Source organism: Equus caballus, chromosome 15 (genome assembly GCF_041296265.1).
Source record: "Equus caballus isolate H_3958 breed thoroughbred chromosome 15, TB-T2T, whole genome shotgun sequence".
Lineage (NCBI taxonomy): Eukaryota > Metazoa > Chordata > Mammalia > Perissodactyla > Equidae > Equus > Equus caballus.
Genome location: NC_091698.1, coordinates 17,394,225 through 17,408,961, shown reverse-complemented (window position 1 = coordinate 17,408,961; position 14,737 = coordinate 17,394,225). Strand labels below are relative to the sequence as shown.

At 36.6% G+C, this 14,737-nt stretch overlaps 1 protein-coding gene across 2 annotated transcripts in view; it reads left to right on the top strand.

Annotated features, from left to right (window-relative positions):
* The first annotated feature begins 491 nt into the window (after positions 1-491).
* Positions 492-14,737, top strand: part of SLC5A7 (solute carrier family 5 member 7) — a 94,702-nt gene continuing 80,456 nt past the window's right edge. The window contains exon 1 of one of the 2 annotated variants that reach the window (XM_070235963.1): positions 492-640. In XM_070235963.1, the coding sequence (XP_070092064.1) occupies positions 612-640 (29 nt within the window). In that variant the 5' untranslated portion in view covers positions 492-611. Of the gene's footprint in view, positions 658-14,737 lie in introns of both variants that reach the window. The other variant, XM_070235964.1, reaches the window with a different exon arrangement.

Sequence of the window (14,737 nt, the reverse complement as noted above, 5' to 3'; positions counted from 1 at the left end):
CACCAAAGCATCAAACTTAACCACTAGGTCACTGGGGCCGGCCCCTAGACTTTGTATTTCTCACAGGGGAATTATTCTCCTATTTGTGTAGTAATAAATTTTACAGAGAAAGTAATGAAAATCTTTCCCATCATCCAGGAACTCCATTGCCCTTATCATCCTCCATAATCAGAGAACATTGAATGAACAAATGACACTGTCAAAAAAGCTTACAAAGTTCCATGAAGACTTCCCGTGAAGTTTTATGCAGGCCACTCAAGTTTATAACTAACAGGTACAGGCAGTTTTTCCCATGAATAAACTACAGCGTCCCTTGTATGAACTTCAGCCCAGAGACCTGGAAACCACACCAGGGTGTGACTGCTCTTGAACCTCATGGAAAGAGTTCTTATCAGGAACCATTAAGGGAGTGGGAGTGGGCAACTGCAGTAAAGCTGCAAAGAATCAACGTTTGAGTTCACATTTTTCAGTTATAAAGATGTGACTCAACCATTTCCTGGGCTCCATGCCTGTGTGACATGTAAACGAAGAATCTCTTGGGATTCTCGAGACGAAGATGACAGCATGAAGGAGAAAGTTTTCCGAAGACTTTTCCAGATTGCTAGATTTGAATGGCTTCTTCGAAAACAGATCAACACCTGTGAGTAGCAGGATCTTGTAAGTGCACATTCTTGCTTTGCCTCATTTTTCCCTTTCTTTTCCTAGCCATCTTTCCCCTCTGTTAGTTTAATATTCTAGGTTGTTAATTATCAAGGATGGAAATTTTAATATATCTTCCTTTAATTCTAATGCTTTTATTTCCGAGAGTAATCTCTGGAATTTGACAAGACCTGACTAATAGGCACTAAAGGTGAGTAAGCTTAAAGACCTGGAGATTGTGCCACTTTCCAGGTGGATCCAGGAACTCAGTTGTATGACAGGATTTGCTTCCCTGGTTAGGACAATAACAAATGGGTGAGTGGCTAAGGGGAATACTTCATGACGCCTTGATTCTATTATTTTTTGTCTTTCTCTGCATCACAATCGTCGCATAGACTCCCATTCTTCATCACTTTTATTGAGCCTGGACAATTGAAAGCAAAAACAATATGTCAGTTTCCTCTGATGATATTTCCAGACTTCACTGAAATCAGATCTCTTCTCAAAAAGATGATTTCTGCCTTGTGCCCAGGTTTATTTGGGGGAAAAAATCCAATAACTATTAGCTGTTTGCACTTTTATTGTGTTTTCAATCTTCAAGCTGTTCACTCAATTGAGTTTTTCAGAGGATGTGAAGTTTGTTGACTTCCAACTATAAGCTTTTCTTCAATAAAAAATATTGGGTTGCAAGAAAACAGGTTTAAAGAGACATGTAGAGAGGCCTCTAAAGCTTTGTGGTTTTTATAATAAACGTTGTTTATTGAGCTGCCACTGTGTACCAAACTCTGTACTAAGAGCTATACATTTATTATCTCATTGAATCCTCAAAACATTATTTTTAAGTAAGACGAAGAAATTGGGGCTTAAAGAGTTTAAATAATTTACCTAGGTCAACAGATTAGTAAGGACCCACGAATGTGACCTTATGTATATAAGGACCTATGTATGAGGTGCTATGTATGAATAGGACATTTGTATGACATATTAAATGTCATTGATGCAGAAAAACATATTTGAGATTTGTCTTTTGGCTAAGAAAACACTTATCTACAGTCCAAGCATCATTTTATCTTTTGTAAAATTAGATTGAATCTAGAAAATGTTATGCTGAAGCTCAGAAGTCAACCAAAACCTCAGCTGTAGGTACAAACACATAGCTTTTGTGAAGTTTGCCACTTAATGTGGAACTGGATAGACCATGAGATACTGCCATAGTCTGACAAGAACACTAGCAGTCCTCCCTGAGCAGTCTTAATGATGGGGCTTTGGGGTACAGTTATACTCACAAGCAATTATATATTATAAGTGAATCTCCTCCCTTAAGCTGACAACCTCTGTAATCTGGCCTTCTCTCTCTAGCCTTATGTCTCTTGTCTCTCCTCTCAAGCTACATTAGGGCTTGGCAAATTTTTTATGTAAAGGGCCAGATGGTAAATATCTTAGACTTTGTGGGTTATATGATCTCTATTGCAGTTTCTCACCCTTGTCATTGTAATGTGAAAGCAACCATAGATAATACATAAATAAATGAGCATGACTGTTTCCAATAAAACTATATTTTTAAAAACAAATGATGAGGTGGATTTGGCTTGCAGGCTGTTAATTTGCCAACCCCAATTCTAAACATACATTAAATTACCTTAAATTGATTAAAACTTATAAAATACTTATATCAGAGCCTGAAACACACTATGTTCCTTTGTTGCTGTTAGCACTGTGGAGTGGATTCTGACTCCTAGCAACCCTGTGTACAGCAAAGCAGAGCCCTGCTCGATCTTTTTGCACCATCTTCTTGCCTTCCAGTGCTATATCAGACAATTCTGTACTGCTATTCATAGGTTTTCATGGCCAAAATATTTTGGAAGTGAGTGGACAGGTCTTTCTTCCTAGTCTGTCTCAGTATGGAAGCTCAGCTGAAATTTGTCCACCTTGAGTGACCCTGCTGGTTCTTGAAATACCAGTGTCATAGCTTTCAGCAGCACAGCAACATGCAGCCACCACAGTATGACAACCAACAGACAGGTGGTGTGGTTCCCTGACTTGGAAATGAACCTGAGCACACCAGTGAGAATGCCATGTCTTAAGCACTAGACCACCAGGGCTGGCTACTAAGTTCTATATAAGCTAATAAAATAAACATGGAAGTATATGCAGTTCCCCACATATACCATGCCCTCTATGCTTCCAAGCTTTTGCCCATGCAACTCTTTCTTCCTGAAATTTTCTATCCCCTTCTGTACCTGGATAACTTTTGTGATCTTTAAGATTCGATTTGATGTCGACCTCCACCTCCAGGACACTTTTCTTTCTATACCTCCCCAGTCTGAGTTGTTATGCCTGCCCATTGCTGTCACAGTAACTTGTGCCTGTCCCAAACAAAGCCCTCACCACTTGACATTGAGCTCTCCAGAAGACCACAAGCTCATTGGTAATAGGGACTTTTTCCTTCCACTTGAATTCCTCAATTTCTAACAGGAGATGCTTATAAAAGTTTTTAAATCACTGAAGAATGAAAATCTTCGAATGGATAAACTAAAAGTTTTATTCATAGGGTCCCAGTGACTAAATTCATAATCTAAACACAAAGTTACAAATCTTTTCTCCCAATTTATTCTCATTCATCACAGGCATCAGGAGAAGCAGAGTGAAATACCTCCACAAGAGAAGAATTCTGCTCCCTTTTTAACGTCAAGTAAATTCTAAAAAAGGAAATGTTTTAAGAACAGAAAGTAAAGCACCCTAGAAACTAAGAAATATGAGTATAATAAAAGTAAATATTTAAAAAAATAAAGAAAATACCCTAAGAAATGAGTAATGTGAATGTACATGAAGGTGAAGACCTCATCTAACATTTACTACGTATATTGCTTAAAGGTTTGCTTAGGACATTTCATCTCTTAGTTTTTCCCTATCTTCTAATGAGAAGTCACATTTATGTATGTTTGCATTTGTTAAATAAATATAAGTGTGTGTTATGTGCTTGATGCGATAAGTATCCAAAAATTAATAAACACAGACATCAAAACTTACCAACATATCTAGAATAAGAAGTCAAAAGTAATTGAGTACAATAAGTGTAGTGACTGTCTTCTGCTTTCTAAAATTCAGCATTCTTTTCCCTTTCTTTTGTTAACTGAATACCCTACTTTCCACAGAAGAACTGCCTCATTCCCATTGCTTTGGTGGGACTCCCAGTCTTGGTGGGTCCACCCATCATGACACTCTGCCCTTTTCTACCCAAGGTGCTTTACTCCAGCAAGTTCAATCAGTCACCCTCTCCAGATGTTTTAAATTTTTAATGAACTGATGCAAGGATGGAAATGATTGGCCTTGAATCTTCCCCATGAGCATCCTTCAGGTCTCCCTTTATTCTTATTACCTAGCTCTCCAGAACAGTCAGACTCTTCCCCTTTCTATTGATACTATGAGCTACCTTAAATCTTTTCTTTTTGGCCTAAGTTAGAAGATTTTGTTGCCCATAACCAAAACATATTAATTGGCACAATAAAAGAATTCAGATAAAACAGTTTTAGAACTTAGAGAAGAATTACTTTGGTGAATAGGATTAAAAAGGAATCCATGGGTAAGTTGGCATTTTAGTTAATCTCTGAAAAAAATATAGAAATTGAATATGAAAAAAATAGAAGGAAAGAGGTATCTTAAGCAGGATAGTTGTATGAATAATGATGCGTAGGCAAGAAATTTGGGGAGACTACAAAGGACCTTTCAAATAGTTTATTTGACAGAAAGAGAAACTATGTAAAAGGAAGAAATAATTAATTAATAAGACAAAGACAGAGTACCACAATTGACTAAATGTCAACTTGTGGTACAAAATGGCCTCCATGCTACAATCAAGTAAGTGCTACAAATAGACAACTAGTTGATTGAGGATGTTGTGGGGGACTGGAATTGGCCACCCCAAGATATATCTCTTTGGCATGAGGGTTATTTGGGGCTGGTTACTTTTAATAAACTGCAGACAGGAAGGCAACTCTGAAAAGCAGAGTTTACTTACCCTTTGTTAAGAGACATTTACATTTTAAGGGAAATCTCCATCTGTAAAGGTGTCTCCCTCTCTGTACCAGGAAGAAGGGGGAATGACCTTATCTCTAGAAACTGTTAATCAATGCCTAAGGCAAGGACTTAAATCTGAATCTTTTTTACTGTACTTGTGTGATAACCTCCTGTAGCTGACTCCCCCTACTGCCAACATCCTCCTTTGTCTTTAGCTGAGGAGGATATTTAAGGTGGTGGCTTCAGCCATTTTGGTGAGTTGTTCAGCTTGCCTGAGCCTCTCCCATATATACATGTTATAAAGCTTTGTTTAATTTTCTCCTGTTATTCTGTCTCATGTGAATTTAATTTGTTTTCCAGCCAGAAGAACCCAGAGAGGGTAGAGGAAACGTCTTCCTCCCCTACAATGTCCTGTCCACTAGTTTCAACACTTGTTCTAGTCTTGTTATAATAGATACCTGGAAAGAGAATAGAGCTCTTTCTAGGAGCCATTATATTATTAAAAATATTGTTGTGCCCTTAAGACACCATTGAAACTGGAGAAGACTTTACAATCTGGTTAAAGCACAACTGGTTTAGATTTGGATGCTACTAGTAAAGAGAAAGCTTTTTATATGTCAATGATGCCATAAAACCAAATTAGGACATAAAATAAAATTCTATTCACAATGAGTAAAAATTAGAAAAACTAAGAATAACCCTGCAAGAACCTGCAAGAGCAAATAAGGAAAAAGATCATAAAAATTCAGTGGAAAATGAAAACAGTAGAAATTATAGATATTTCAATATTTCTCTAATTTGTTTATCAAAACCTTACTCAAATTTACAATTTTTGTCTTAAACTGAACCTTAATGATTCCAAAATTTATCTGGAAGAATAAATAAAATAGCCAAGAATTTTTAAGGAAAAAAAGCAAATTACAAAAAGATTTTAGCTGTGCTTGATAATAAATAAATGAAGAGACATTTAGTTGAATAAAACAGTACAAATGAGGCAGAAACAAACCCTAGGTATTAGGTTATAGGCTAATGTAGGGTATATGTTTATCATCAAAAATCCATGGGGAAAGGAGTTGGGGCCAGCCCAGTGGCATAGTAGTTAAGCTCTCACACTCTGCTTTGGTGGCCTAGAGTTCATGGATTTGGATCCTGGGTACAAACTTGTTCACCACTCATCAAGCCATGCTGTGGTGGCATCCCACACATGAAGTAGAGGAAAATTGGCACGGATGTTATCTCAAGGCCAATCTTCCTCACCAAAAAGAAAAAATCCATGGGGAAAGTAACAGATTACTCAAAAAATGTTGATACAAAAGCTGCCTGATATTTGGAAAATAAAATTATTTTCTAGTGTTTGTCTGAAATTACATCTTTGTACATTCTATTGTATTAAATAGTAAAAATAATAGCAAAAAAGAAATGAAACTAATCTAGACTAAAAATGAGTTGAATCTTTATTTAACCAGTTTCATGGGGAAAAACATTTTAATCATAAATACAATGGAAGAAATCCAAAGTAGAAATAATTATAATGCAGCAATATACTGGGAAAAGTATTCTGACATAAATATGATAGAAAAAATAACTAATATGTTTCATATACAAAGAGATATTAAAGATAAATCAAAAGAAAACAGTAAGGTGCCAATAAAAGATAAATAAACGTTGTGAAAAGACCAATCATAAAAGAGGAATTGAAAATTAACAATAAATTTACTTAAAAATCAACCATAATACTAATCAAAGAAGTGAAATAAAAACAGATATACTATTGTCCTATTAAATTAACATACACATCAAACTTGATAATAGTCAACATTGATAAATGTAGTAAAATGAGCACCCTTGTAGATTACTGCCGGAGCTTTAAATTAGTAAAAACTTTTCTGGAAGCAATTTGGCAATATGAATTAAAAGATTAAAAAATGTTTATATTCATTGGTTAACTCAAGGTATAAGAATCTATCCTCAGAGAATGGTGGTGGGGAGTGGGAGGGGGCAGAATGAGAGGGTGAGATCAGTGGATTGTGTGTTTGAGCATTGCTTTATTTTACCAGATGTTAAAGAAAGCCACGCACTTCATGTTGTGTCAGCTAAAGGGTTGTCATAGTGTTTAGAAGGAACAAATACAACTTATATGCCTGGCTTCATATCACTCATATACTTTCATAATAATCATAAAATGCTACTCTCCATGAAGTTTGAGTTTTGAGTGCATCACACAGATTCTCCAAGAGAATTACTTTGTTTTTTGAAGGAAAGTGGTAACAAAGCCTAGGTAACAGATTGTGTTCATATTGACGATCCATTTTTCACATTTCTCCCATCATTCACATGTTCACGTGAGATCTGAATGTCCTTCATTTGTTCACTTCCACTTTCCTTTATAGGATACCCTATTTCTGCCAGACTCTTCGAAGCCTAATTTGTTGACATGTTGTTTACACGTACTGCTTCCTACCTCTTTTGTTTAATTCTTGTCTGCTTTAGTTTTCTCTATTGCATTAAATCATCCTTTAAAAAACACCATTGAAATCTTTTTAGCCAAATTTCAAGGTAGCTTTATTTTATTTTATAAGACTGAATGCATAACTTTTGAAGTAAATATCAATAAAAGATGTTTCTATTAGATTAGACAAATTCATAATAAACATTATAATTTAAATATATATTTCTTGAGTTTTCCATAATGATACTAGCTCAACACAAGGTTGACATAAGGAAAGCCATATTGTAGAAAAGAAACCACATTGTAACTTTGAATGACTTCTGATTAACAACCCTGACTCACCAGCCCCTTTGAATCTTTGCTTTAATTTGCCTAGGTAAGAGTTTGTCTGTGAGGGATTTGAAGATTTTATGGCCCCTCCCAGTTGTAATAAGTTGATAACTTTGTTCTTTTGAGTTGTTTAGGAATGTTATGACCCCAGGCAGAGAGCCTATGCTGATAGCCATCATCAATGACAACTGAAAGACCAGGATATAGGGTGTTGCTCTGGTCTCTGATGCACATCCAGTAAAACAAAAGACTATCAGGAACTCAAACCAGATGTCTGCCTCCACCAGAGATCAGCCACATCTCCCATCTGGAGACCAGCCCCATATGTGACTGGCCTGCAGTCTTTGTTCTGGGAGATGGCTCTTTCTGACATTAGTTGGCCATCTTCCCCCTTGCTAGCAAGCTGTAATAAAAAATCCTTTCTCTCCTACCACCTTGTCTCTTGAGTATCGGTATGTCTTGCAGCAGGCAGATGACCTCCCTTGGACAGTAACAATAATAATATTATTTCAGACAAGGTGTCTGAGGCTCATAAGATCCTATCAGGATGATAGTAATTCTTCCAGTTTCAGCATGGCAGAATATCACAGATCTCAGGAATTTAAATCATCAAAGCTCTGTTTGAATGAATAAATGAAAAGAGATCAGTGTCCTATGAAAATAAATGAGGATAAGCAATGGTCAATCACCCCCAGAAATAGGCATATGTACTAAGTGTTTGAGAGTCAGTAAAACATTCTCAGCACTGAATGATTCAGAAGAAGCTTAACTTACGCCAATAGTGGAATACCTTTAGGGAAAATCTGTGTTATTCTTTGCAGGTTACCAACTCATGTGAGGGAAGAGAGCAGACAAGTAAGAATGTCTGAGGAAATTTTGAGGGGTAATGAAATTGTTGGATTATAAAGTTACTAAAAAAGTTAGGAATTACACAATAATACCTTTCTTGTTGAGCACAATTTAAAAGTAAATCCCACTGCTCTTCCCAAGCACACAAAAAGAAATTAACTTAAAATTCAGCAGGAAATCTATAATAGCCGACTTTGGTTCATAAGAATTTACATAGTAACTAAGCAATTTAAATCAACAAAACTTGGCAGTGAACAAACGTAAAGTTAATATTGCTTTATGTGAGGAGATGTTAAATTGGAGGTATTGAATGTGGCAATACATAGTTATAAGGAAACCAAAGTGATATGTGAGAGCAATGACCTTTAACGAATTTACAGCATAAAACATTATAACCTGAATGTATAATTCCCACTGACCTTAAGAACTGAGTCTAGAGGGTGCAGATTTGGAACGGAGGAAGATTTTATGAAGAGTATTTTTGAAAGAGCTGTTTAAGTATTTTGAACCACAATGCCCTCCAAAATGAGAAGGAATGGTTACCACATGTTCCCTTTACCTCAAGTTTTGAAAGGAGATGTATTAGCAAGAGCTTTTAATGGAACAAAAGTTTGTATATTCAAATAGGAAAACTGAGGCAAGTTTAATGAGAGAGTATGTATAAATTTATGATAAGGCATAAGGGAAACCAACAAAACTTGGTAAAACTCCCCAGAACTAGCAAGAAAAGGGGGCAGTTATCATCCCCAAAACTGAAGCGATGAGATGAGTTTGTGTTACTGGAAACCAGTGAGACCAATAGCTGAGAGGGAGGGAGGATCAACAGGATCTGTGATACAGGACTATGGTAATCTCAGATCCAAATACTTACACACGAATGTTCATAGCAGCACTATTCTTAACAGACAAAAAGTGGAAATAACCCAAATGTCCATCAACTGAGGAATGGATAAACAAAATGCAATAGGGTGTTATTTAGTCATAAAAAGGAATGAAGTACTGATACATGCTACAACATAAACGAACCTTGAAAGCATTGTGCTAAGTGAAAGGTCAGTCACGAAAGATCACGTGCTGTGTGATTCCATTCATATTAAAATCCAGAATAGGGAAATCTGTAGAGACAGAAAGTAGACTAGTGGTTGCTTAGGGCTGACAGAGGGGAGGAGAGAGCAGTAGGGGAATAGGAGGATAGTAACTAAAATTGACTGTGGTGATGGTTACATAACTCTGTGAATATACTAAAATCCATTGAATTGTAAACTGTATTTTTTTATTTTTTTTTCCTTGTTTTGGCCTTTCTTTTTTTTATTATTATTTTTTATTGAGTTATTGATAGGTTACAATCTTGTGAAATTTCAATTGTACATTAATGCATGTCAGTCATGTTGTAGGTGCACCACTTCACCCTTTGTGCCCACCCCCCACCCCACCTTTCCCCTGGTATCCACTAAACTGCTCTTGGTCCATAGTTTTAAATTCCTCATATGAGTGGAGTCATACACAGATTATCTTTCTCTCACTGGCTTATTTCACTTAACATAATTCTCTCAAGGTCCATCCATGTTATTGCAAATGGAATGATTTTGTTCTGTTTTGCAGCTGAGTAGTATTCCATTGTATATATGTACCACATCTTCTTTATCCATTCGTCTGTTGATGGGCACTTAGGTTGCCTCCACGTCTTGGATATTGTAAACAGTGCTGCAATAAACATTGGGGTGCACAGGACTTTTGGGATTGCTGACTTCAGGCTCTTTGGATAAATACCCAGTAGCGGGATGGCTGGATCGTATGGTAGTTCTATTTTTAGTTTTTTGAGGAATCTCCATACTGTTTTCCATAGTGGCTGCACCAGTTTGCATTCCCACCAGCAGTGTACGAGGGTTCCTTTTTCTCCGCAACATCTCCAACATTTGTTGCTATTAGTTTTAGATCTTTTTGTCATTCTAACGGGTGTAAGGTGATATCTTAGTGTAGTTCTGATTTGCATTTCCCTGATGATCCGCGATAATGAGCATCTTTTCATGTGCCTATTGGCCATCAGTATATCTTCTTTGGAGAAACGTCTGTTCATGTCTCCAGCCCATTTTTTGATTGGGTTGTTTGATGTTTTGTGGTTGAGTTGCAAGAGTTCTTTATATATTAAGGATATTAAGCCTTTGTCAGATATATGACTTGCAAATATTTTTTCCCTGTTAGTGGGTTGTTTTTTTGTTTCAATCCTGTTTTCATTTGCCTTGAAGAAGCTCTTTAATCTGATGAAGTCCCATTTGTTTATTCTTTCTATTGTTTCCCTTCTCTGAGAAGGCATGGTGTCCGAAAAGATCCTTTTAATGCTGATGTCAAAGAGTGTACTGCCTACGTTTTCTTCCAGAAGCCTTATGGTTTCAGGCCTCACCTTTAGGTCTTTAATCCATTTTGAGTTTATTTTGGTGAATGGTGAAAAAGAATGGTCAATTTTCATTCTTTTACATGTGGCTTTCCAGTTTTCCCAGCACCATTTGTTGAAAAGACATTCTTTTCTCCATTGTATGACCTCAGCTCCTTTGTCAAAGATAAGCTGTCCATAGATGTGTGGTTTTATTTCTGGGCTTTTAATTCTGTTCCATTGATCCGTGCACCTGTTTTTGTACCAGTACCATGCTGTTTTGATTACTGTAGCTTTGTAGTATGTTTTGAAGTCAGGGATTGTGATGCCTCCCGTTTTGTTCTTTTTTCTCACGATTGCTTTAGAAATTCGGGGTCTTTAGTTGCCCCATATGAATTTTAGGATTCTTTGTTCTAATTCTGTAAAGAATGTCATTGGGATTCTGATTGGGATGGCGTTGAATCTGTAGATTGCTTTAGGTAGAACGGACATTTTAACTATGTTTATTCTTCCAATCCATGTACATGGAATGTCTTTCCATCTCATTATGTTGTCATCCAATTCTCTCAGAAAGGCCTTGTAATTTTCATTATATAGGTCCTTCACTTCCTTAGTTAAATTTACCCCCAGGTATTTTATTCTTTTTGTTGCGATTGTGAATGGCATTGTATTCTTGAGTTCTTTTTCTGTTGGTTCATTACTGGAGTATAGAAATGCTACTGATTTATGCAAATTGATTTTATACCCTGCAACTTTGCTGTAGTTGTTGATTACTTCTAAGAGTTTTCCGATGGATTCTTTGGGGTTTTCTATATATAAGATCATGTTGTCTGCAAACAGCGAGAGTTTCACTTCTTCCCTCCCTATTTGGATTCCTTGTATTCCTTTTTCTTGCCTGATTGCTCTGGCCAGGACCTCCAGTACTATGTTAAATAAGAGTGGTGATAGAGGGCATCCTTGTCTCATTCCTGTTTTCAGGGGGATGGGGTTCAGTTTCTGCCCATTGAGTATGATGTTGGCTATGGGTTTGTCATATATGGCCTTTATTATGTTGAGGTAGTTTCCTTCTATGCCCATTTTGTTCAGAGTTTTTATCATAAATGGCTGTTGCATCTTGTCAAATGCCTTCTCTGCATCTATTGAGATGATCATGTGGTTTTTATTCCTCAGTTTGTTGATGTGGTGTATCATGTTGATTGATTTGCGGATGTTGAACCATCCCTGTGTCCCTGGTATGAATCTCACCTGATCCTGATGTATGATTCTTTTGATGAATTGCTGAATTCTGGTTGTGAAAATTTTGTTTAGAATTTTTGCATCTATGTTCATCAGTGATATTGGCCTGTAGTTCTCTTTTTTCGTGGTGTCCTTGTCAGGTTTTGGTATCAGAGTGATGTTGGCCTCATAGAATGTGTTAGGAAGTGTTCCATCTTCCCTAATTTTTTGGAATAGCTTGAAAAGGATGGGAATTAAATCCTCTCTGAAAGTTTGGTAGAATTCCCCAGGAAAGCCATCTGGTCCTGGGGTTTTATTCTTTCGGATGTTTTTGATTGCTGTTTCAATCTCTTTCCTTGTGATTGGTCTGTTCAAATTGTCTGCCTCTTCTTGAGTGAGCTTTGGGAGATTGTAGGAATCCAAGAATTTATCCATTTCCTCTCGGTTATCCATTCTGTTGGCATCTAGTTTTTTGTAGTATTCTCTTATAATCTGTTGTATTTCTGCAGAGTCTGTTGTTATTTCTCCTCGCTCATTTCTGATTTTGTTTATTTGAGCTTTCTCCCTTTTTTTCTTTGTAAGTCTGGCTAGCGGTTTGTCAATTTTATTTATCTTCTCAAAAAACCAGCTCTTTGTCTCATTGATCCTTTCTACTGTCTTTTTCGTTTCAATAGTATTTATTTCTGCTCTGATTTTTATTATTTCTCTCCTGCTGCTGACTTTGGGCTTCATTTGTTCTTTTTTCTCTAGTTCAGTTAGGTGTGCTTTAAGGTTGCTTATTTGGGATTTTTCTTGTTTGTTAAGGTGTGCCTGTATTGTGATGAATTTTCCTCTTAATACAGCTTTTGCTGTATCCCATATGAGTTGGTATGGCATGTTATCATTTTCATTTGTTTCCAGGTATTTTTTTATTTCTTCTTTAATTTCTTCAATGATCCATTGCTTGTTCAGTAGTGTGTTGTTTAGTCTCCACATCTTTCTGCCTTTCTCAGCTTTTTTCTTGTAATTAATTTCTAGCCTTATAGCACTATGATCTGAGAAGATGCTTGTTATTATTTCAAATTTTTTAACTTTGTAGAGGCTTGCCTTGTTTCCCAACATATGGTCTATCCTAGAGAATGTTCCATGTGCACTTGAGAAGAATGTGTATTCAGCTCCTTCAGGGTGGAGTGATCTATATATGTCTATTAAGTCCAATTGTTTTAGTTTTTCATTCAGCTCCACTATTTCCTTGTTGATTTTCTGTCTGGATGATCTGTCCATTGATGTGAGTGGGGTATTGAGGTCCCCTACTATTATTGTGTTGTTTTTAACATCTTCCTTTAGGTCTGTTAATAGTTGCTTTATGAATCTTGGTGCTCCTGTGTGGGGTGCATAGATATTTATAAGTGTTACTTCTTCTTGATGAAGTGTCCCTTTGATCATTATATATTGTCCCTCTGTGTCTCACTTTACCTGTCTTATTTTGAAATCCACTTGGTCTGATATGAGAATTGCAACACCTACCTTTTTTTCCTTGCTATTTGCTTGAAGTATTGTCCTCCACCCCTTCACCCTGAGTCTGTGTTTGTCCTTGGGGCTGAGGTGTGTTTCCTGGAGGCAACAAATTGTTGGATCTTGTTCTTTAATCCATTTTGCCACTTTGTGTCTTTTTATTGGAGAGTTCAATCCGTTCACATTGAGAGTGATTGTTGATGCATGTGGACTTAATGCTGTCAATCTGTCACTCATTATCTTGTTTTCCTGTGTGCTTTAGACTAACCATTTAATACTGCAATTTCTTATGCTGGGTTTCTTAGATTTTTCCTTATCTATGATTTGTGACTCTGTTCTGTACTTTATTTTAGTGTCTACCTTGAAGTTTGTATTTAGAATCTAGTGTATAATATAGTCTATTCTCTGGTGGTCTCTTACTTACTCGACCAATACTGATTTAGATCTTTTGCTCTTCCCCTCCTAAATAATTATTTTCATTTTTTATTCCAACTCGTCTTATTAATTGGTAGTTAGAGTGCAAAGATCGTCCTTGTTTTGGTAGTTTCCTTATTTTTACCCTAATGCTATAGTTGAATATTTGCTATCCTGTTCTGGTTCTATCCATCGGTCTCCCTAGTCTGTGGATTGTGTCCCCTTTCTCCCTTTTTTCTTTTTTCAAGTATAAGAGCCTTCTTGAGGATTTCTTGTAATGGAGGGCTTTTAGTTACAAATTCCCTTAACTTTTGTTTGTCTGGGAAAGATTTAATTTCTCCCTCATATCTGAAGGAAATTCTTGCTGGATAGAGTATTCTTGGCTGAAGGCTTTTATCCTTTAAAGCTTTGAATATGCCACTCCATTCTCTCCTAGCTTGTAGGGTTTCTGTAGAGAAATCCGCTGACAGTCTGATAGGGGCTCCTTTATAGGTTATTCTCTTTTTTTTCCTTACTTCCCTGAGTATTCTCTCCTTATCATTCCTATTTGCCAACTTTACTATTATGTGCCGTGCGGTGGGTCTTTTTACATTGACAAATCTAGGAGATCTAAAACCCTCCTCTACACACATTTCTCCGTTGATCCCTAGATTTGGGAAGTTCTCTTCAATAATTTCGTTAAGCACACTTTCTGCTCCATTTTCCTTTTCCATATTCTCGGGAATTCCTATGATCCTTATGTTCTTACTCCTCATTGAATCCATTATCTCTCGGAGATTTTCCTCATTTTCTTTAATTCTTAGTTCTCTTTCTTCCTCTGTCTGGTGCCATTCAGCCTGTCTGTCCTCGATTATGCTGATTTGCTCCTCTAGGTTGTCTACACGGGCATTCAGGGAATCCGTATTCTGTTTTATCTGGTCCATTGTGTTTTTCATCTCAAGTAATTCTGTTTGATTCTT